Source organism: Dipodomys merriami, unplaced genomic scaffold (assembly GCF_024711535.1).
Source record: "Dipodomys merriami isolate MVZ:Mamm:240054 unplaced genomic scaffold, mDipMer1.0.p SCAF_1815, whole genome shotgun sequence".
NCBI classification, from domain to species: domain Eukaryota; kingdom Metazoa; phylum Chordata; class Mammalia; order Rodentia; family Heteromyidae; genus Dipodomys; species Dipodomys merriami.
In genome coordinates, this window is record NW_027203177.1 from 23,032 (window position 1) to 46,751 (window position 23,720).

The window sequence follows — 23,720 nt, forward strand, 5'->3', positions numbered from 1 at the left end:
CAATAATGAAAAAAATGGCCTGAATTCTTTACAGTTCTTCTATCCTGACTTATTCTCCTCACCTTGCACCTGGCTGCCCTATAACTTGCTCTAACTGAACATAGCAGAAAAAACACTGCTGAGGCCAGGGCTTTCAAGTTGTTTATACATCTTGACTTGCACTTTTTTTTGAGGGGACGGAGAGGGAGACAGGATCTTGTTATATAGCCCAAGCTTGCTATATAACTCAAGTTGATATTATAATACTCTTGCCTGAGCCTCCCAATTGCTGGATTATAGAAGTGTCCCACCAACCACAGTTCAACTTACACTCTTATTTATTTAATTTTTTGCTAGTCCTGAGCTTGAACTTGGCCTGGGCAACTGTCCCTGAGCTTCTTTTGTTCAAGACTATCACTCTGCCACTTAAGCCACTGCTCCAGTTCTAGCCTTTTTTGTGTACATGGTACTGAGGAATCGAACCCAGGGTTTCATGCATGTGAGGCAAGCATTCTACCACTGAGACACATTCCCATCCCTCAATGTGTACTCTTGAAACCTTTGCTGCCACTACCCTAGAAACAGCACAGGACTAGCTGGCTAGAAGATGAGGGATGCAGGGCAGAGGCAAAGCCACTTCAGCCAGGGACACATATCAGCTTGCATGATCAAGCTGGGTGATATGAGCCATACCAGGTACAGATCACCACAACTTTCTGGCTGAGTTTAGTCCAAACTGCTAACCTACAAAATTATCTACTAATTTGGGGTATCTTTGTTATGATCAAAACCTAAAATCATAAAAAGACTATTTTATTTGCAATAAAGTATAAGTAACATTAACAGGAACATTTAAAAGATTGACTATTTTTTCCCTTTCATTTGGAGGTGATAGGATTGGATGAGTAGATTAATTAAATTACTTTTTCTGGCTTTAATAAATATTGTAAGATTAGCAGAATAGACATCCAACTGACGTCAGTTTTAAAAAATAAAATTACAAATGTTACAGTAGATACTACTAGAAAGCAAGTGATGAATAAATACCTGCAACAGAGCTGAAATGTGAATAAACTTCCTGGCCATCTGAGTTACTTCATGTAAGAAGGAGTAGAGCAGATTGGTTTCAAGCTGAAAAACAAGAATAAATTGAGTCATAATCAGATGTATTTACTTTTTTAAAGATAAATTGTTCCTGTAAAACACACACACACACACACACACATACACACACATGTGCATGCGCACACGTGTGCATCCTCTAACTTAAAGAGGAGCAAAGATGTAACTAAGTATCAGGAAGACCAAATCATAATTCTGTCCCCTTTGAAACATAACCAAGTTGGAGGCATCAGAACCAAGGGAAGGCATCAAAAGGCATTAAAATACTACTGGTAAAAACAAAGAAAATATCCCTTACCAGTTGTATCGCACAGAAGTTGTCATTAAAAAAAAATCTATTACTAGCTGGGAATGTTGCTTAGTTGTAGAGTGCTTGCTTAGCATGCATGAAGCCCTAGATTTGATTCCTCAGTACCACATAAACAGAAAAAGCCAAAAATGGCACTGTAGCTCAAGTAGTAGAATGTCAGCCTTGAGCAAAAGAAGCTCAGGGACAGTGCCCAAGCCCTGAGTTCAAGCCCCAGGACAAAAAAAAAAAAAACAAAAAAAACAAAAAAAAAAACTTTTACAAATTTCACAGAAAAAAAAGAGCTGCTCTATTATAGCACAAATACAGCCTGGTGATCACAGTTGCTCAGCCTTAAGACACAAATGTGTACTACCATTGTTGTGAATTCTATGTCTAGGGTGCTCTGGAACACTGAACAGCATGCTATTGAAGACACTAAGCAGTCCTCACATCTTCTATCCTTTTGTTCTACTTTGTTTGAAAATTCACACATACTTAGGATAAACATATAGGATTTTCAGAGGAAACACTGGGGAAGTTTTCTTGGCAAAGCAAAGGTACAATCTAAATAACAGGAGCCCAAACAGTTTCCTAATCTTATTATGTATGCTACACACAATAAAAGAGCCCTCACCAATACTTAAATGTTTTACACAAAAAGCATGTTTAGAGCCTAATGGTGCACACCTGTAATCCCAACACTTGGGAGGCTAAAGCAGGAGAACCTGAAGTTCTAGGCCAGTCTGGATTACAAAGCAAGCCTTCCTCTCATTAGAAGGAGAAAAAAGGCACAGAACCTGAATGCAGACTGCCTAGTATCACTTTCCAATTATGAGCTTTTGTATGTGTCCAGTACTTTCTTCAGGTATAATAACAGTGCCTATCCATATGTTGTTGTGTTTAAGGCACTAAGGGTTTGGCATATAATAAATGATGAATATCAGCCCTTATTATTACTAATAACTGAGTCCCAAGAAAATGCTCAAAACCAAGTAATTCTGTTATAGGAACCAATTTGTAGATCATCAAAACATTGTTTTTATGTGGAAAATAATAGTACTACAACAGCATTCAATATGTACAATTTAGAAACTCCACGGAGATGTTTTATTTTGCTGCCCATTAGAATACAGTGAGATATAGATACAAACCCACAGAGGTGGGGACCCAGCTCAGTGGTGGACAGCATGCTCGTACGTCCTGTCAACTCTCAGCACCAACCACCCTAAAAAACAACTGAAAAACTAAAACATATTCTTAATCTCTACAATTACATAGCTGAAAGTATGAAACCTTTGAAGCATCACCAGTGGAAACCTCTGCGACCACTGATAATGATTTCAAATCACTTGATAGACACAATGCAAGACAAGTGCCAGCAATCTGCAAAATAATCACACACCCTCATACATGTGGTATCACTGCTAGGGTGCACTTTGTAATACTGGAAGCAACAATTTATACACAACTTTAGAAAGCTGTGACACACACTTCTGGTTTCAGCTATACTCATGTAGCAGGTAAAGGTAGGTAAAGCAGGTAAAGGGCTCCTCCTAGTCACAAAGACCTATAAACATTAAAACTTCTGATCCCAATCCCATCAACAGTTGCACATCAAAGGTTGATGAACAAATTCCCTGAAGGCTATGATATTTTCTACACCTTGGGGAATTGTGAGAGCGAGATGAAAAAGGCTCTGGAGAAGACTGATTTAGCAGTAGTAGGAGACTCAGTACTCAACAAAGAGTGGCTTCCGATAGCTTTCATTAGGCTCCAGTTAAATCACAGTCAAGTGGATCAGATCAATCTTTTCATTAAAGGAAAAAGCATGAGTAATTCCACCAAAAGTTTCTCATCTCTATAGTAATATCATTATTTTAGCTTAAAAAATCCTCTAATTATTTAAAAACAAATTGAAACTGAAAAAATAAAAATAAAACTTACTATGTTATTCTTATTCCATAAGTAAACTAGCCACTATATTTTAAGAGAAATAATACAGGAAACCTAAAAGAAAAACTCACTCCTGTGACTCGAGCAATTTTGAACATCCCATAAGCATAAAGCTCAATAAATCCAGAGCTTCCTCCAAGGACAAGAATATTTAATCTAATAAAAAAATGTAACAAGCAGAGAACCAGTGAACAACACAGATGATTGTGGGTGTTTTTTATATTTGTGGATTTTATTTCTACACTATCTTTAAAAAATAATTAGCATGAACTTATAGTACAAAAGTGTTACACTGTGATATTTACAACATGAATATAATACACTTTGATCAAATTTACTCCTAATCTATATTACTCTTTCTTAACTATCCTTCCTCCCTATCTATTCCTTCCTAAGTTTCTGTAGGGCTTCATGCTGGTATTGTCATACATATATATTCACCTTCCCTCACCATCTCTTTTTCCTTTCTCCCTCCTGCTGGTTCCTCTTCTCTCTTTTAGATGACTGTGGTTTTTTTAGCCAAAATATCAATTGTTACTGCTTTAATCTAATCTGAGTGCTAAAATTCCTCTGTGGGGAAAACTGATACACTAAGCAAACACAGCAACTCTCAATATTCAATCACAGCAGGCCATTTCTTTTGTTTCCAAAGAACAATATATATTTCTTATAGCTAACATTAAGCATTTATAGTAACATAACATACTAATAATTGTATTCACATACAGCCAATAACAAAACAGTTTTATTATGGATATGACACAATGAAGAACTTGGATAATTAAAATTGAAATTTTAAAAATTCTAGTACTATCCCCTTTTACTTATTAAAAACAAGTATACTGCATTACTGCTAACACACGAAACAAAGAACGAGCACACAGTAAAAACAGCAAGACGGTGACATCTATTATTTGAAGACACAGCGTGTCTACAATGAGATAACATAACAAAAGATTTGCTCCTGAAAATTTGGAAATGTTCCTCCAATATGAAAAGTGACTTATTTAAATTAGATTTACCTGACATCTCCCAAGCGTTTAATAATTTCATCAGAATTCTCCTCACTACAATATAAAGATAAATTGAGTCATCTTTCAACCATGTTCTTTCAACTAAAAAAAAAACATTATTTTATTTGAAAACAACAAAAAAGTATATTTTACCTAAATATTTTTGAGGTGCTGCTATAATGAGAGAAAGGAGAGACAAAGGTAAAATGATACTCATGAGAGAAGTATGTACCAATATTTAAAGCAGATTAACCTGCAAGATTAAGTCCAAAGAAATACAACTCTGATACTTACTTTTTTGGTAATGTGGGCAGCTTGGGTAAGAGAATGTTTGACTCATCTTCAGCATTATAGAACGATATTAGAACACTAAAAGGAAGGGAAACAGGCATTACACAAACAGTAATAAGTTACTTCTCTTTCTATTAAAAATATATTTTTTAAAGACTCATTCCATAACTTTAAGAAGTAAAGATATACAAGACACCCTGGCTCATGGCTCATGCCTATAATCCTAGCTACTCAGGAGGCTGAAACATGAGTGTCACCGTTCAAAGCAAGCCGGGGCAGGAAACTCAGTGAGACTCTTATCTCCAATAAACCACCAGAAAATGAGAAGTGGTGCTGTGGCTCAAGTGGTAGAGGGCTATCCTTGAGCTAAAGAGCTCAGGAACAGAGCCCAGGCCCAGAGTTGAAGCCCCACAACCAACAACAACAAAAAGTAAAGATATGGCACAGATAGTTTACCTGTCTAATAATCACAAATAAGAAATGATAAAAGCAGAAATTTCTTTTGTTTGTAAAAACAAATGGACCTACTGTTATTCAACAGTTTTCTTGGGCTGGGAAGGTGGCTCAGTGGTAGAGCGCTTGCCTTGCATACATGAGGCCCTGTGTTCGCTTCCTCAGCACCACATAAGCAGAAAAAAAAAGGTCAGAAGTGGCGCAGTGGCTGGAGTGGTAGAGCACTTGCCTTGAGCTGAAGAGCTGAGGGACAGTGCCCAGGCCCAGAGTTCAGGCCCCACAACCAGACCCAAAGCAAAAACAAAAACAGCTTTCTTAGCATAAAATACCTTCGGCCAGGTGCCTGTAATCCTAGCTGCTCAAGAGGCTGAGATCTGAGGACCATGGTTCAAAGCCAGCCTCGGCAGGAAAGTCTGTGGGACTCTTATCTCCCATTAACCACAAGAAAACAGGAAGTGGAGCTGTGCCTCAAAGTAATAGAGCACTAGCCTTCAGCATGAAAGCTTAGGAACAGCACTTAGGCCCTGAGTTCAAGCTCTTATGCCAGATAAAAACAAAAACAAAAACACACACACAAAATCCACCTTTCATATATACTCAGTATTGGGATACTGAAAATATATGATTTTTTAACTCAAATCTAAGAAATTTTGCTACTAAAAGTAACTTTACAGAACAGTGCAATTAATATATCATTTAATTACTGGTTCTATGGCTTACATACATTTGCCATCTGACAAAACAGCAGGTACAAGAGACTATATCATAAACTTTGCAACAGTCTCAGTAGCTGGGATAACAGCATGTGGGTTTATAGGCATGTACTACTGCACTTGGCTTATAAATAGGTTTATTTCCCCTTGTCATTTTCAGATAAGACTGGAAACAGATAAGCTAGCAAATGAAAGAATGGGAATTTAGAAGTATTTTTCACACTTTTACACAAAGTAGCTATCCTGAGTTTCTAGACTTAACAGGAAACAATTCTAAACCATGAGTACCAAGTATTGAGAACACAGTTAGCAAGTAAGTGAGCTGGGATAGGAAGTACAAATATGGTCTGCTTCTCTCACTTTCTAGAAGATTCACTGATTATCTGATAACGGATTAATCACTGTGGATTCATGTATATTTCAAATGCCAGGCTACCACCTTGTTATCTATTTCTTTCAGGCCCTTCATCAAGTTGTCAGTTAACATTCAGGATTTACAAATTTATTTGATATCAAGTTAGTAAAATTTAATCAGTGAGGAGGAGGTGAGGGAAAAAATTATTTTTTTAGGGGGGGGTGGTTGGTAGTGGGGTTTGAACTCTGGGCCTTGAACTCTAGCCGGGGTGCTGTCCCTCAGCTCTTCACCTCAAGGTGAGTGCTCTACCACTTGAGCCACAGGGCCAATTCTGGTTTTGTGGTAGTGAATTGGAGATAAGAGTCTCATGGACTTTCCTGCTCAGGCTGGCTTTGATCTTAGCCTCTTGAATAGCTAGGATTACAGGCGTGAGCCACAGGCTCCCTGCAGAAAAGTAAATTTTTTAATCCTCCCTTCCCCAAATTCAACATCACCCAGATTCACTAGCCCCTCAGTCTACCTTTACTGCAAGCTTTACTTGTCTATACTATTTTGAAAGCATTTTTGGAAATTTTACTTCTAGTAATTAATCTAAGGAGTAATTACACAGAGTTATTTCAAGTACTCAGAATGTTTATACAACATTGCTTATAAAAACCCAAAACTGACAATTACCTAAAACCACCATAGGAGTCATATTTAGTAAATTAGAATATATGAAAGAGTGAATTGCTATGCAGGCATTTAACATTAATGTGATAAATCTATCTCTATTGAGCCAAAAAGAAAAAAATTATGTATGAAAATAGGAAGCATCATTAACTTTAAAAAATTGTATTGTTATTATAAAGGTGATGTACAGAGGGTTTACAGCTCACTGACTTAATAAAAGTACACACATAGATCTCTATTTGAACATATCAAGCAACGTGGAAAACTGTTCACCAAAATAAAAGCAGTTGCTACTTTTCAGTGATAAGCTTTCAAAGAATATTATTTATTTGTTTGTTTATTTATTTATTTATTTTGGGTTCAGTAGTGGGGCCTGAACTCTAGGCCTGGGCGCTGTCCCTTAGCTCTTCAGCTCAAGGCTAGCACTCTACCACTTGAGCCACAGCACCACTTCGGGCTTTTTTCTTTTTGCTTATGTGGTGCTGAGGAATCGAACCCAGGGCCTCATGCTTGCAAGGCAAGTGCTCTGCCACTGAGCCACCTTCCCAGCCCGTCAAAGAATTTTAAGTCCTTACATTTACCTAGATAAAAATTAAGCAATGAAGAATATATATTCACTTTACAAAAGCAATTTGCTTTTTTCTTAGAGTACTAATGATGCAGACAAAGTTGACACTAGGATTTAGTAGTTTACAGAGCTGACTGGATGTGTACCACAGCTCAGAAAAGGACTGTCACTGTGAAACACCTGGCAGAGAAGTTCAGTCATCATAGCCCTACCAGCCACGATAGAAGAGGTAGCAAGAGGCAAAAGACCACACAGAAATGAAAGAACTGGAGTCAAAGCAGGGGGTCCTCATGTGTGACCTACTTATTTACATTATGCATATCTTATTCACACTTATTCATACATATTCATAAGAATGCTTCCGAGCCTGTACAACTACTGCTGAAATATTTTCTGGGTAAAAGGCCATGATGGCATTGATTAGACTGGCAAACGGCAGCTGGTGCTTGACCAAAGGGTAGAGGACAGGAGTATAGAAAGAACAAAGTTAGAGTTTACTGCACTTATCTTTGCCAAGAAGCCACATTTTTCCAAAGAGGTATCTCCAACAGATAGAATTCGAGCTATGAAAAATGTTTAACCATTTAAAAAAATTCCAAAGGACGGGGCTGGGAAGGTGGCTCGGTGGTAGAGTGCTTGCCTTGCATGCCTGAGGCCCTGGGTTCGATTCCTCAGCACCACATAAGCAAAAAAGAAAAAAAGCCAGAAGTGGCACTGTGGCTCAAGTGGTAGAGTGCTAGCCTTGAGCTGAAGAGCTGAGGGACAGCACCCAGGCCCAGAGTTCAGGCCTCACAATTGGAACCCTCCCCCCAAAAAAAGAAATCTAATTTTGCCCAATATTGGATTATGTGACACTTGTTTACAACCAGAATATACACTGATAATCTTTGGTTTTTGTTTGTTTGTTTTTTGGGTCCAGTCAAGGGGCCTGTGACCCAAAGGGGTAGAGTACCACCACAAAAGCTCAGGGACAGTGCCAAGGCCCTGAGTTCAAGCCCCAAGACTGGTGCATATGTGTGTACACACGCATGCGTGCACGCACACACACACACACACATACACACACATACACCATGCTTCCTCTAACACCAGTATTTCTTATTATCATTTTCTATGACCTTAGGAGCATTAACACCTTGGGACTAGCTAGGTAGTGAAATTCTAGGTAAATGAGAGACACCCTCTTCTTTTGACATGTAAGAAAAAGCCACAAAGGGGAGAGGGGAGGGCTGGCACTGTCTCTGGCAATGGAAGACAGGCAGGCGGGAAGGAAAGATCTGGAAACTAGAACCTTCCGATCACCCACACCTTCACACTCCTTGCAGAGCTGGGGGTCCCTGCATGTCCTCTGCTCTCTACACTGGAGGCGGCGGCAGTGGCTGCAGACGGCTCTTTGCCATTCCCTGAGCAAGGAGAGGCTGTGGTGCCCTATGCGAACCTCGCCCCGGGGTGATGCCAATGTGGGCCGCACGACTTTCCTCTCCTCTTTATCTCCCAATAGGAGGGAGCTGACAGCTTGGCCCAGCCAGCAGAAAACCTGTGAGCCAGGCTCCACTAGACAAGCAGGCCTTCACCTCCCTGAGGACTGGGGACCTGAGAGAGCAGACACAGGCAGACATTTCCCCCACCGCAGCCAGGGCAAAGCTGCCCATGGCCTGGGCAGATGGCACCATCCCCATGGCCCTGCTCTAGCTTGTCTTCCCAACGGTCTCTCCCATCCTCTCCTTTTCCACACTGGTAGCTCACGCCTGTCTTCCTACCTACTCAGGAGGCTGAGATCTGAGGATTGTGGCTCGAAACCAGCCCAGGCAGGGAAGTCCGTGAGACTCTTATCCCCAATGAACCACAAAAAGCTAGAAGTAGAGCTGTGGCTCAAATGGTAGAGCATTACTCTTGAGCAAATCAGAGCTCAAGGGCAGCACCCAGGCCCTGAGTTCAAGCCCCATGACCTACATAAAAATAAAAATTGGAAAACAAATTGAAAAATCAAGAGAGTCTTCCCCCAGTCAGAGATTTTTACCCAATTTGAGGACCCCACCCCAGCTTCTATCTTCTCATGGGATAAAGTCCAACACAACCCACATTTTGGTCTCATCCAAAGTCCCAGCTGGGACCTCTGCTCCATCCCCTTCTCCTGCTGCTCTCCCAACACTAAGCAGGCAAAGGTGGGCATTAAATGTCCTTTGAATACCAGCTAGCTTGCAACACATAAACACATAAGTGATGTTAAACAAAATCCCTATGAACAAGGACACAGCATTAGACCATGCCTGTGGAGAATGTACACCTTGGCAGAGAAGCAGAGAGAACACTGAAATAAAAGGTGGGGTTCTGAGGCAGGCTCCAGTGGCTCATACCTATCAATTCTAGCCATTCAGAAGATTGAGATCTGAGGACCGTGGTTCAAAGCCAGCCTGGGCAGGAAAGTCTGATGGGAGTCTTTAGTTCCAATGAACCAGCAAAAAGTCAGAAGTGGAGCAGTGGTTCAAGTGGTAGAGCACTAGTCTTTAGTAAAAAAGCTCAGAAAAGCACCTAGGCTCTGAGTTCAAGCCCCAGGACCAGCACACACACAGACACACACACACCGAGACACACACACAGACACACAGACACACACACAGACACAGACACAGACACACACACACACACACACACACACACACACACACACACACACACACACACACTTCAGCCCAGGCCAAATCCTCTGTTCAGGACTTGACACAAGATAACATGAGTTTTACCCCCAGGAAGTACGGCATTTATTTAGGCACGAGAAAGCCGACTCTACTTCAGCTCCCGATGGACACGCTGACACTAGTCAGAGGGGTCCTGGGGCCTCGTCTGCATATGACTCATGGCTGACCTCCCTGAAGAGCACTAGGCCAGCGATTGCAAAGATACCAGAGTAACACGTGTAGCCACAGAGGCGATACTCAGGAGTGGGGAGCCTCACGGGAGGGTGGCTGAACCAGTCAGACACTAGGGAGAGAGCTCCAACCAAGAGCCAGCCCAAAGGTCACCTCCATGGAGAACCAGCAGACAAACTTCCTTGGAGGAAGTCTGAGGACATGGAGAACGTTCCAGATGAGCATCTGCGACTCCCTGACTTACATGTTCTGCCAAGATCTCAGAATAGATTACCCCCCCCCATTAAAATGGAGGCACCTGGCAGCTCACACCTGTCATTCCAGCTACTCAGGAGGCTGAGAGCTGAGGATCGAGGTTTGAAACCAGCCTGGGCAGGAAAGTCCATGAGACTCTGATCTCCAGTGAACCACCAAAGGCCAGAAGTAGAATTGTGGCTCAAGTGGTAGAGCACCAGCCTTCAGCAAAAATAGCGCAGGGAAAGCGCCCAGACCCTGAGTTCAAAGCCCAGGACAAGCACAATAAATTTAAAAATGCGACAATGAACTTGATACATGGCTCAAATGGTAGAGTACCTTTACTCCACTTAATTAATTACTAATTTATTAAAGTATCACTTTAATAAACTGACTTTTTAGAGACAGGAAGCATAGCTCAAGTAGTAGAGTGTCAGCCAGGAGAGAAAAATCTGAGCATGAGCAAAGGAGGTCCTGAGTTCAAGCCCCAGTACTATCACACACACACACACACACACTCACACTCACACACACACACACACACACACACACACACACACACACACACACACACACACACCAATTGACTTTTGGTTGTTAAAATTATTATTAGAGAAGGATAAGATGACATCTAATACTAGTACCCAGACAATCATGCAAAATGTCAAACTGTGTTGAATGCAAAGGAATAAAGAATGATATTCTGGGGCAAATACAGGCACACTGTCTCCAAGGAAGGAAAAGAAGAAGGGGAGGGAAGAGAGGAGAGAGGGAGAGGGGGAAGGGGAGAGGGAAGGGGAACAGAAGGGGAGGGAAAAGGAGGGAAAGGAAGGGAAGGGGAAGAGGGGAGAGGAAAAGGAAGGGGAGGGGAGCGGAGGGGAGGGGATGATGACATACTATCAGGGACCCATCTGCCCCTTCCTCTAGGTTGAAATTCAAAAATGTTCCCAGCAAAAGAACAGAGTCTTGTTCAGTCTGGATGGGGGGCAGGCTGGGGGGGAGGGGTTGCTACACGGCGCCCAGGCTGATTGTGCTCTGCATTTGCAGGGCAGTCCCAGTCCCCCACCACACCCAAATAGCACTGCCCCACACGCATGACCCCGTAGATCCTGCTCTCTTTGGATGCCAGCCACTGACCCCCCAACCCGGCTGGCAGGGGAGGCTGCGGACGGAGGGGCCACATCCTCTAAATAAACAGACACCCAGGGGTCCCACAGGTTCTCAAGAAGTATTGAGCTCATCCACTGGCCAAAGAACCCACATGCTTCTAAGAGACATCGGGAGAGACAAGACATGAAATGTATCCAAGATGCCGCCAAAGCTGCTGGCTGCATCGGAGAAATCTCAAAACAAAATACATTCATAATACAGCAGGTGTATTATATACACCAGGTATAATACATCAGGTACTAGTGGCTCACACCTGTCATCCCAGTGACTCAGGAGGCTGAGATCTGAGGATCATGGCTCAAAGCCAGCCTGGGAAGGAAAGTCTGTGCAACTCTGATCTCCAATGAACCACTAGAAAACCAGAAGTGGTGCTGTGGCTCAAGTGGTACAGCACCAGCCTTGAACTCACCACACAATTCTGTACTGCCACCTACACACTTGGGAGACCTCAGCCTATTATGATCATGGGTGAGCAAGGAAGCCATTCCATCCCATGGATTTTCAGACAATGATCATAAACCTGTCCCTTAGCTCTTTTGCTAGAGACCTAGTGCTGTACCACTTGAGCCCAGCTCCATTTCTGATTTTCTAGTGGTTCATTGGAAATAAGAGTCTCGAGGATTTTTATGCCTCTGCTGGTTTTGAACCTCAATCCTCAAATTTCAGAGAAACTGGGGTTCCAGGCATGAGCAATAGGCACCTGGATTCTCCTGAATTTTTTACCCTAGCTGATCTAGAAACTCCATCCTCCCAATCTCTGCCTCAGGTGTAGCTAGAATGATAGGAGAAAGTGACAACACCTGGCTTCACATCCTTTCTGGAAAGCTCCTTTAAAAACAACAATGATTAAAAAACCCATCACTGAAACAGCACTCCCGCCGGCCATTCTTGAGTAGGGAGAATCACAGTCAATCTCCACATAGAGTCCGAATACACAGACAGAATGCAGGCAGAGACAGGCGCAGGAGAGTAGACGGTCTCCCAGATGCACAGGGGGGCGCTGGGGACATATGTACAGCAGGAAAGGGGAAGGTGGAGAGGACAGCGGCCAGAACTCAGCCTTGTGGGAAACAGGATCACCACGTGCGGGGCAATTTCCCGCCCTCTTGTCCTCCACAAAGTACATCAAAACCTGGAAATGGGCTATTTTGCAGGAATTCTAGTCATTCATTCGAACCAAATCAGCCTTGTGTGATGTGCGAAGAGACAAGGCTCTAGAAGGGCACTTTGGGGGACGTCCCAAAGCCAGTGCGGATAAGGAGTTCCTTCACTTACAATGTAAACCGTGCCTTACACCCCCAGCAGGCCACACACCAGGAGCTCAACTCTCAGGAGACCTACTCGGAAACCTGGCTGGTATCAGTGCCACCCCAAGTTCTGCAGCCCCTGTCTCTGTGCCTCTGAAGGGCAGCGAGAATCACACAAGGCCAGTCTCCTGAGGCCTCCACGTATGAACCTGACACAGAATGCCAAGGGCCAGCCACGAGCCTCCAAGGACATCTATCCCATCAGCACCGTAGCTGCCGGAAGTCACCACCAGCAGAGACCAGTCACAAGTACCAATGGGAGACTATCCTAGTCAGATTCACACCAAAGGCCTGTAGAGCTTTCACCCCACCCTTTATTTTTTTATTTTTTCAAAAACATTAATGATCTCAAGTTCCCTATGTCTAGAAACCTACTTGTGTTTTCCCTTAAGTGCTCTCATCTTGCTTTCTGTAAATAAATGTGGATTCACCAGCAAAACAGACTCCAGGAGAAGGTTCTTGAAAGGATCGTGTGTATTTCAGAAGTAACCTTCTTGGGTTTTTCTTCTTGAAACCAAAGCACCTTTGTAAATAGGCACAGAATAAATTTTAAAAGAAAACAGCTGGGCGCCAATGGCTCATGCCTGTGATCCTAGCTACTCAGAAGGCTGAGGTCTGAGGATCATCGTTCGAAGCCAGCATGAGCAAGAAAGTCCCTGTGAGACTCTTATCTCCAATGAACCACTCGAAAACCAGAAGTGGCGCTGTGGCTCAAGTGGTAGAGTGCTAGCCTTGAGCACAAGGAGGCTCAGGGACAGCGCCCAGGCCCTGAGTTCAAGTCCCATGACCAACTAAATAAATAAGAGGTCGGGAAGATTAAGGAAGTAAGATCGTGTTTGTTCCAGAAAACGGAAGGACAGAGAGAGGACCTGGGATGACGAAGGGGTGAAAAACCCTCATAAGACCTGACCCCAAAACCACTTAGGAAAAATGCTAGGAACAGAGATGAGGACAGGAGTTCGAGGACAGACATGCTCAGAGCTTATTTCTAGCTGAGGAGAACAATCAAGAATTGCAGCGGACACCCCCTTTGGGATGCAACTAGAGGAGAGAAGAGCTTTGAAATGGAGTTGGAGGAATTTGGGGAAACAGCATCCACACAGAAGGATGAAGCTAGATGAAGACCGAATGACCAACACAGGTGCAATTGGTTCAGCCCTCCTCCTACATGACTACAGCTAGACCGGCAAGGCCTTCCCTCCCTTCAAGTCTAGTCTCCGTCTCACTCCAGTAGATTCTACGTGCCCCTCCCTATGATAGGGCACCTGCGGCCCAGAACCCTAGGTAGGCCAAAGTGGAATTGTTCTCAAGTCATTTCCAGCAGAGGTGGGTGCAAATCAAACAAATAATGACCCTTGAGTTTCATCAACAATTCCTGGAGTTTCTAACAAGGAGAAACACACACACACAAGCAAGGCTCCCATTCTGACACTCCAGAGGCACACCTGGCCTGCCTGGTAGGAACTCCCAGCCATGGTCACTCAGTCTGTCTGTGATCACTGCCCCTGCCTAGGTGGAGCCCACCAGCCAAGGTCTGAAAACACAGATCCATGAGGCGTGACTTGATTTCCCTGAATATTGTAGAACCTACCACACACACCCGAAAACCCAGATTACACTCACTACCACTCCTCCCCAACCCACCTCCACCAACAGGCATCCAGAAGAAAAATAGCAGAAAAGAAATAGGTAAATAAATGAATGCACTGGGCTTTGTTCAGGAACACAGATCCATAAATCTTGATCTTGATTGGCTTTTTTTTCTTTTTCCTACCTCTGTACATCTGGGTTCCCATTTATTTTAAAACACAGAAAGGAGGAAGCCAAAAAAGGTGGTTGTGCAAAAACGACGAAGCCAGCCAGGCTAACCATCAGTGATTATAGCCACAGTCAGGTGAGCAAAGGTGTCTCTTAAGGCTTCCTCCTCCTCCTCCTTGCTCTTCCTCCTCCTCATTCCTCCTTCTCTTTTTCTTTTTCTCCTCCTCTTCCTCTCCTGCTCCTTATTCTTCCTCCTCACTCTTCCTCCTTCCCCTCTTTACTCTTCCACCAACCTCTATTTTGACATCCGCATGACCTGATGGGGCCCCAGAAGACGGGAGGAGGGAAGTGCTTTTATCTCCAATGAGCCGGCAGAGAGGTGGGAAGTAGAGCTGTGGCTCTAGTTCAAGGCCAAGGAAGCTCTCACCTACAACTCTCTCCCACCCCCCTACAACACCCGGAAGTCCAGTGAAGGATTCTGACCACCATGTCCACCTCCCACCCCCAGCCAGGCCTGACATCTATAGATCCACCTTGGCCTCTCCTCAGTTCCCCTCTTGCTCTGGCCTCAAAGGCATAGTCTTGTGCCTCTACCTCCAGGCGCTGCCCTTCAGAGACCCCTAAAAATTCATCCCCAACAGTTCCAGCCCCAGAGTACCACATCTGGCCTTCAGGCTAAAGGCCAGGTATGAGAGCTTGCACCTGTAATCCCAGCTATGCCAAAGGTATGCATGGGAAGATCACCATCTGAGGTCCCCTACCTGAATAAAAGCAGCTAAAGTGAAAAGGGCTGGGTGCCCAGCTAGTGGAGGAAAGCACCCACCCATTGAGTGAGTGAGAGAAAGAGAGAGCTAGAGAGGGGGGGGAGAGCAAGTGAGCACATCTTCAGCTGAGCCTCGCTTCGTGTTTGTGAATTGTCTTTCCGAATGCAAACCACAGCGTGGAGATTCGAAGGTGAAAAATCAATTTGGGGGCGGCATCTGTCCAAACCACAACCCCAGGGGCTGGGTGCTTCCGTGCGTGGGGTCTGCCCCCGCCCCTTCCTCTGTCCACATTGAGGAAGGAAGTGCTACAGGATTGGGACACGCCCAGAGGTTGTCCTGGGCACCCCCCTTCTGTCCAATCCCCCCCACACCCCTCACCCGGCCTGCTCTGCACCCCCAGTGAAAGTGGCCAGTGTGTGCACGGCACGGCCTTCACCACTCCAGAAACACAGGGGCCCAGGCCAGCCCCTCGCTGTGAACAGCCAGGCCTGGGCCCCCATCCAACTCTGTCTTGGCCGAGAGTCAACCAGCAGCTTCCCTTTCTTCCTCCTGGCCAGCAAGAAAGCCAGTGGCCAGGGAGGAAGCTTGCTTCGTGTGTCCTTCACTAGCCCCTCAGCTGGACAGCTCTGGTGCGGCTAGATCAGGGAGCCGGCCCCCTTCCCGCTGGCCAGAGAATGCATGCACGTGCCCCTCGTTATGTGTCTCCCTGAGTGGGGGTGCAGAACACGGAGGGCTGGGCCCTCCACCAGCTCCTTCTCCCTGTGTCCTTCCTCCTCCTCCTGAAACCACTCTCTCCTCCTTTCCTGCAATTCATCCTTCAGGGGGAAACTGAAATATGGGTGGGGAACATGTGGCTCTGGCCTGTCACCTGAGGAGCTCAGAAGGCTGAGACAGGAGGATCGTGGGTCAAAGCCAGCCTAGATAGAAAAACTCTGTGAGACTCTTATCTCCAAGGCACCAGCAAAAAGCCAGAAGTGAGGCTGTGGCTCAAATGATAAAGCACTAGCCTTGAGCAAAAGACAGTATCCAGGTCCTGAGTTCAAGCCCCAGGATCTGCATCAGAAAACAACCAACAACAACAAAGGAAGGGGAGGCACAGAAATGAGGCGACAGAGGGTGAACAAAGGCAGCCGTGGTCCTCAGTGGACACCACGTGGAGAATGAACTCTACCACTCCTGGATGGGGACGGGAGGAAGAAACTGGGGGAGAGAGCGAGGGAAGAGAAGACATGGTCCACAGAAAAACGAGCTCACAACCCAACTGATGTAACTGTCACCCTTCTGCACGTCATCTTTATCATCACAATAAAAAATCAATTGTGGGCTGGGAAGGAGGCTCAGTGGTAGAGTTCTTGCCTTGCATGCCTGAGGCCCTAGGTTCAATTCCTCAGCACCACATAAGCAAAAAAGCTGGAAGTGGCGCTGTGGCTCAAGTGGTAGAGTGCTAACCTTGAGCTGAAGAACTGAGGGACAGTGCCCAGGCCCAGAATTCAGGCCCCAACCAGCAAAAAAAAAAAAAAATTAATTGTAATATGGACTATCCCTCTCTCCCCACACACTCTTCCTGAGATATCTCACCCGGCCCTGAGATGGTCTCCAAGCACTCTGTTCCCACAGTGCTAGAAGGCAGAGAACAGAGTCCAGCCCCAGTGGTCACCCCATGTTTGGCAAATCTGTCTGTAGCAGGTATTTATTGAATAGTTGAATAGAGAAATCACACACACACACACACACACACACACACACACACTTAGAAAAGACAGAAGTTGGGCACCAGTGGCTCACACCTGCAATACCAGCCACTCAGGAGGCTGAGATCTGAGGGTCAATATTCAAAGCCAGCCTAGGCCAGGAAGGTCTGTGAGACCAAAAAGCAAGAGGTGGAGGTGTGACTCAAGAGGCAGAGCCGCCAGCATTGAGCAAAATCAAAATTAATTAATTAATTAAAAATTAAAAAAAACTCAGGGGCAGCGCTCAAGCCCCACAACTGGCACCAAAAAAAAAAAATCTAATTAACTAAAAGAAGACAATGTGAAAGAGAAGAGATGCCAAGATATCAGATAAGATCAATTACAAAGGGGGGGACCCAAAGAAAGAATAAGAAAGCAAATCACCCATTAAAAGAAGACCCACTGGACATGGGTACTGAGGAGCCGCCAGCCCTGAGGCAAATCAACCTGGAGACCCTGGGCCTCACTTTCCCCCATCTCTTAAATGAGAAGCCGGCAGTGGACATCTTTCTAGCAGGTCAGAGCTGGACGTTTCCGGTTTCCTCTAATCCACCAGACCAGACAACCCCTGCCCCCAGCTTCATTAACTCATTCATTCCTTCACTTAGTCCACACGTGTGTATTTCATTAGGTGCTACTAGTCACTCAACAATGTTAAATACAAGTGCTGAATTGAAATCTCTCTCCGCGCCCTGGAGAAGTTCACATACTTCCCGTTCTCCAGCAGGGTGCGTGAAGAGAATTTCGGGGCACCAAGTACACCCAAAATCCTGAGCAGGTGCCGGTAGCTTCGAGAAGGCCCAGAGAAAGGCCACAAGGCCACTAACCTGGGAGGAGCATGGACATCCAACCACGAGCACGCCCTTCCAGCTCATACCACCACTCTCCCATTCCTGCCCCCAGGGGCTGAGGCACCCAATGGGTTTTGTGCCACCGCCAGGGCCTGGGCAGGCCCTGAAGCCCACCCCTCTCTGGACTGCCTGCTGCTGGCCCAGCCCCGGCATCCTGGAAGAGGACATCAATCCCACCACTAATCTCCTGTCTCTGGAGAATCCCTTGTGGTTGAAAGAGGAGATCCACTCTAATAAAATGTGAACAACTCATTAGACCCATAACTCCCCTTTTGATCTCTATTTACAGAGAGGGTAGGGGAGGGGGGTGGAGGGACTCCACGAGGATGGGGCTGTGCACACCCAATGGCAGAGAAGGGAAAATGGGAGTCAACTGTGAGGAAGAGCTTTCTAGAATTGTCAGGGAAGCTTGGAGGATGGGGCTGAAAAACAAAACAAAACAGAAGAGCCTTGCCTGGCCAAGACCATCCACACCCCACCCCCTTGGGTCAACCTTTATCTTTGTAGTTCAAAAGAGGAACTGCAGGGGGGGGAAGGAGGCATGTCTCCGTTGATAGAGTGCCAGCCAATAGGGTCAGGGACCAAGTTCAAATTCAAAATGGAAAAAGGAAAGAGAAGCACACTAGCTTGGAACCACCAAACCCAACCACACACAGCCACAGAGGCGTGTCTCCGTTGATAGATTGCCAGCCAATAGGGTCAGGGACCAAGTTCAAAACGGAAAAAGGAAAGAAAAGCACACTAGCTTGGAACCACCATGCCCAACCACACATAGCCACAGAGGCGTGAACCACACATAGCCACAGAGGCGTGTCTCCGTTGATAGAGTGCCAGCCAATAGGGTCAGGGACCAAGTTCAAGTTCAAAACGGAAAAAGGAAAGAGAAGCACACTAGCTTGGAACCACCACGCCCAACCACACACAGTCAAACGGCCAGTTCTCCCTGCCCCTTCCTCACACCCTGCCTCAGACAACTGAAGGGACGTCAGCCCACAGAGGGGAGCACAGATGTCATTGTCAGTTGATTCTTGAACAGCGAAACATAAAATGCCATCATCATCTTCCCTGTCCTCTCCCGCCCCATCCTCAAATCCAGCAGAGATGAGAAGGATCTGGAAAGATGTCTTATGATGTAAAAAACATGCTGAGAGCCAGATCCACTCAGCCTGCTTCTCCCTGCTGAAGATCACTTCCTCCATCTGCTGATTTCAGCCCCGGTGCTGTTCCCTACCTGGCCTCCCCTGCACCAGGCCCTACCCATGGGGGCCATGAGGCCAAAAGCCAAGAGGACAGGGAAGAATCTGCTGCCATCTTTCTAGATGCAAGGTCCTACAGTTCCCTCCGCCTCCAGTAGGAGCCGCTCTTCTCAACCAGACTAAATAAAAGAAGGAGGAGAAAGAAGCCAGGCACCAGCAGCTCACACCTGTCATCCAAGCTACTGAGATCTGAGGATAGAGGTTCAAAGCCAGCCCGGGTGGGAAAGTCTGTGAGTCTCTTGTCTCCAGTAAATTACTGGGAAAAGGTTGGAGGTAGTGGTGCTGTGGTTCAAGTGGTAGAGCACTCACCTTGAGCTCAAGCCCGCAGTGACAGCACCCAGGCACAGAGCTCAAGCCCCACAACAGCCAAAAAAAGCAACTGGTGTGCAGAGGGGGTGATTTTTCGAGAGGGATTTTTCTCCTCCCTTCCCTATCCTGCCATTTATCCTCACTTACTCCTCTGCCTGCTGCATCACCCCTAAGAAAAAAATCACCCAGTAGCAGAGGCAGACTTTCAGACAAGACAGGCTTCCTAGAGCCAAGGCCAATGAGTGAGAAGAGGAGGCAGGCCGGAGCCCATGGGCCACCATCTCCATGCAGGGACCCCAGCCCGGCAACCCAGAAACACGGCCCCCAGGGGGGCTGGGACTCCTCGCTTCACAGCACCACTGACCCTTCCTGGGAAGTCTTGGTTTCCTATTAATTTCTTGTCTTAATTGCATACCATGCGTGCTCCTCATTGCTGTTGCTATTAAAACTACTTTTGCTCCCACCAGCAACCTCGTCATGCATGACAGGGGGGAGGGGGCAGGAGGAGACAAAAAGCCAACCCAACTGGCAATTCATGCAGCCAGGAGGAGAGGAGAACAAAGGCTCCCCCCTCACCCCGACCCCTCGTCTTGGGGGTCCCCCCCACCCCACAAAGGCCCACCTGTGGCCACTCCCCCAAAGGCCTTGGCCAGTCGGAACCCCTCACCCCCACTCGGGTCCTGCCCCTCCACATTCTCCTCATGCCCTTTCTCTTCTCTTCCTCTGCACCCACCTTCTGTCACCCCTCCCTCCCCATTGCTGGTGGGTCCTGGGGTCCACACATGACAGCTGGAAACCTGGCTTTGTCCTACTGGGTGAGTGGGGAGGGACGGGGGCTGAGACCCTGCCATCGCCCCAACCCACTCCACGCCAATCACTGGGAGACCCAAAGGTACTCACCTGCGAACTCTACCTGCAATCATGGCCCACCCCACCCCTGCCTCTGAGCTATTCTGAAGAAAGATGAAGAGTTCTCCCAGCCCACCTCCTTCCTGGAGCAAGCAGGTGGAGAAGCCAGCTGAGGGACCTCCAAAGTGAGCAAGCACCTCGAGGATGTGTGGAGGCGGTGGGACTCGAACCTCTCACTCTGAGACACCTCGGGCACAGACTGGAGTCTCACACACACTCTGAAACAAGAGGAGATGACTGGGCATCTGGCTGACATCCATCCGCCCTTTCTGGCCAATTCTTTTTTTTTTTTTTTAATAATCATCTACTACAGGGCAGAGGGACGAGCGCCTTCCGTTGACTCTCCATCTCAATGGTTCCAAAGCATTGCTGATTCGCTTTTTTAAGACCAGAGATGGGAAAATAAGTAACACACATAAAGAAAGGGATGAGATATCGGGAAAGCATTATTGATGATTCTGCTCTAGATTCCTTCCAGACCTTGATCCCAAGCTCAGGCTGGTGTGTACCTGTTCCCTGAGTTTGCAGCTGTCTGTTGAGTGAGGCAGGAAGGTGGGCCCTGGAAGATCAGAAGCTCCAGCTGTTGCCACCCCTAGCTGGGTCGTGATCCCATCTTGTTTTTCCCTCAAGAGTTACCTTGGCTTGCCCAAGTGGCTCATAGAAGAATCATTTCACTAAGTCTTTCTTCAGCTCTCCTCCCCCGCCCCCACACACACATGCACACACACATTAAGATGCTGCCTAACCGACATTTTGCCATATTGTGAAAATGGATGAAAGGGGAAGGTGGGGGAAATGGAAGTATCCATGCGATTTTCAGGGCTGGTAAGACACACACACACACACACACACCACACACGCACGTACGTGCGGGGTCAGTACCATCCCTTTGTTCAGCACAAAAGCTCTCTCACGTGTGGACTCCCTTCCCACACACCCTGCATTTTGAACTCAGGGAGAGAGCCATTTGCAACTGAGGAGCTCCAGCAGTTTGCCCCCAAAAAATAGGGAGGGAAGGGGGAGGTGGGAGGAATGTGTGGGTATAAATAGATGTGTAGACACAGGAGAAATTTACAGCTCAGAGAGAGAACACATGGTGTGGAGGATGATTGAAAAACATAAAGAAATAAAGAAATCTCCCCCCCCCCACACACACAAATCCAAATGAAAAAGCAGATTACAGACACAGTCCCTCCTTGCCCAGCTCAGGATTTTAAGGTCTCCCTCAGCGACCCCCTAGGGGGGGTGGAACCTGGCAATCCTGCCTCTCCAGCCAGCCTGGACCCCTGGGCGACCTGGCCTCCAGGGATGGGAGGCAGCACGGGACCAGCAGTCTGCCCTCGAGATGGCCGCAGTGACCCTTGCTGTAATCCTCTCTCCTGATTTTTAATGTAAGGGTGCAGATCATTAGGATGGGGTGGAAAGATGGAGCCAGGAGATAGGGGGGTGGGGGTGGGGGTGGAGACATTAGGCAGAAGGGGAGAAGTGGGGGGGGTTGGAATCTAGATAGCTGGAGCACATGGGCTGGGGAGGAGGCTCAGTCGTAGAGCGCTTGCCTTGCATGCATGAGGCCCTGGGTTCGATTCCCCAGCACCACATAAGCAAAAAGAAAAAAGCCGGAAGTGGCGCTGTGGATCAAGTGGTAGAGCGCTAGCCTTGAGCTTAAAAAGCTGAGGGACAGTGCCCAGGCCCAGAGTTCAGGCCCCACGACCGGACCCCCCCCCCAAAAAAAGAAAAAAGAATAGATAGCTGGAGCTCTTGGCGAAGACAATGGCATTTAACTAGAAAATCATCATTCACCCAGACGCCTACCCACCCTCCCACCTGCCCCCTGCCAGGATCCCCCAATAAAACCTGTTTGATGATGGAGGGGAAAGAGGCCGCCTTCTTTGTTAGAAGTCTTCCCCCCCCCCAAAAAAAAGCATTATTTTTCAGATCCGTTTTTTGGGGTGAGAGACCCAAAAATAAATGAATAAAGAATCACTTGAAGGGAATGAATAGTAGAGACCCCTTTTGTGTGTGTGTGTGTGGTCCGGGAAGGGGACAGGGGTGCGGGGAGCCCCTTGAGCCCTGTGAGGAGTGGGGGGGGGCACGGCCGGCGCGGGGCTCACCTGTATGGGTAAGAGCCGAACCTGTAGCCCGGCCGGTCAGGGCAGCGGCCAGCATTGGTGGGTGGCTCAGGCCTGGGGTGCTGCCTGTCATATCCACTTGGGAGGGAGCCAGGGAGCTTGCATGGAAATCTGGCCCTGGGGTCCGAGGGCACGGTGGGGCGGCCCCAGCATGGGTGGCGGGGTGGCGGGCCGGTGGGCTGGCGGGCAGTCCAGTGGGTCGGTCGGTGGGTGGCCCCGGTTCCCCCCTCCAGTGGCCCGAGGGTGGGGCTCCTACTGTCGGTGGGGCTCCGCGCCTGGCTCTTCTTCCTGACCCTCCTCTTCCTCACAGAGGCTCAGCAGTGGAAGCTTGGGGTGGAGCAGCAGGGAGCCAGCTGTGTCCCCCTGGCGGCGGTGGAGCATGGCGCCGCCGCCCCTTCCTAGGGGGGGGGAAGAGAGAGAGAAAGAGGGTCAGTGTGGAGGGGGGCGTGCTCCAGGAGACATCCCAAGTGGGTAGCAGTGGAGGGGGAGAACCGCACCCCGAGTGCGTGTGTGTGTGTAAGGGGGGGCGCAGGGCAGCGCCGGGACGGGCGACCCGAGGGGGTCGGGGGGCGGGGGGGGGGGGAGGCGCGCACACGGGCACGCGCGGGCCAGCACCGGCAGTCACTCACACTGGCTTCGGCTGATGCGGCCGAAGCCCCGGGCTGTGGGGGCTGACAGGTAGGGGGCACCCGGATCATGGCTGCGCTGGCGGCTGCGGCGGTGGCGGCGGCGGGGCCTCCTCCTCCTCCTCTCATTCCTCCTTTATCTCCTTCCTCCTCTCCTTCCTCCTTTTCCTCCTTCCTCCTCTTCTTCCTCCTCTCCTTCCTCCTCCTCCTACCCTGGCTTGTGCAGACAGCTCTGCAGGTGCCCGTGCCACAACCGGGGCTCCGCTCGCAGGCCTGTGCTGGCTCACACACGCTCAGCCCCGCAGGCCCCCGCCGTGCTCCCGCCCCCCCCCCCCCGCGCGCGCTGCCGCTGCCATTCCCCCCGCCCTTACGCATATGCGCACTGCCCGCTGTCCCCTG

At 47.5% G+C, this 23,720-nt stretch overlaps 1 protein-coding gene across 1 annotated transcript in view; it reads right to left on the reverse strand.

Annotated features, from left to right (window-relative positions):
* The window catches only part of LOC138830070 (anaphase-promoting complex subunit 4-like), a gene marked incomplete at its 3' end in the record, with an annotated part of 46,371 nt that extends 22,978 nt beyond the window's left edge, over nt 1–23,393 (reverse strand). Inside the window, 8 exon segments of the mRNA XM_070026495.1 lie at nt 1,027–1,110; nt 2,642–2,773; nt 3,415–3,499; nt 4,366–4,410; nt 4,510–4,537; nt 4,652–4,725; nt 22,678–22,994; nt 23,325–23,393. Coding sequence (XP_069882596.1) covers nt 1,027–1,110; nt 2,642–2,773; nt 3,415–3,499; nt 4,366–4,410; nt 4,510–4,537; nt 4,652–4,725; nt 22,678–22,994; nt 23,325–23,393 — 834 coding nt within the window.
* Nucleotides 23,394–23,720: the final 327 nt, after the last annotated feature.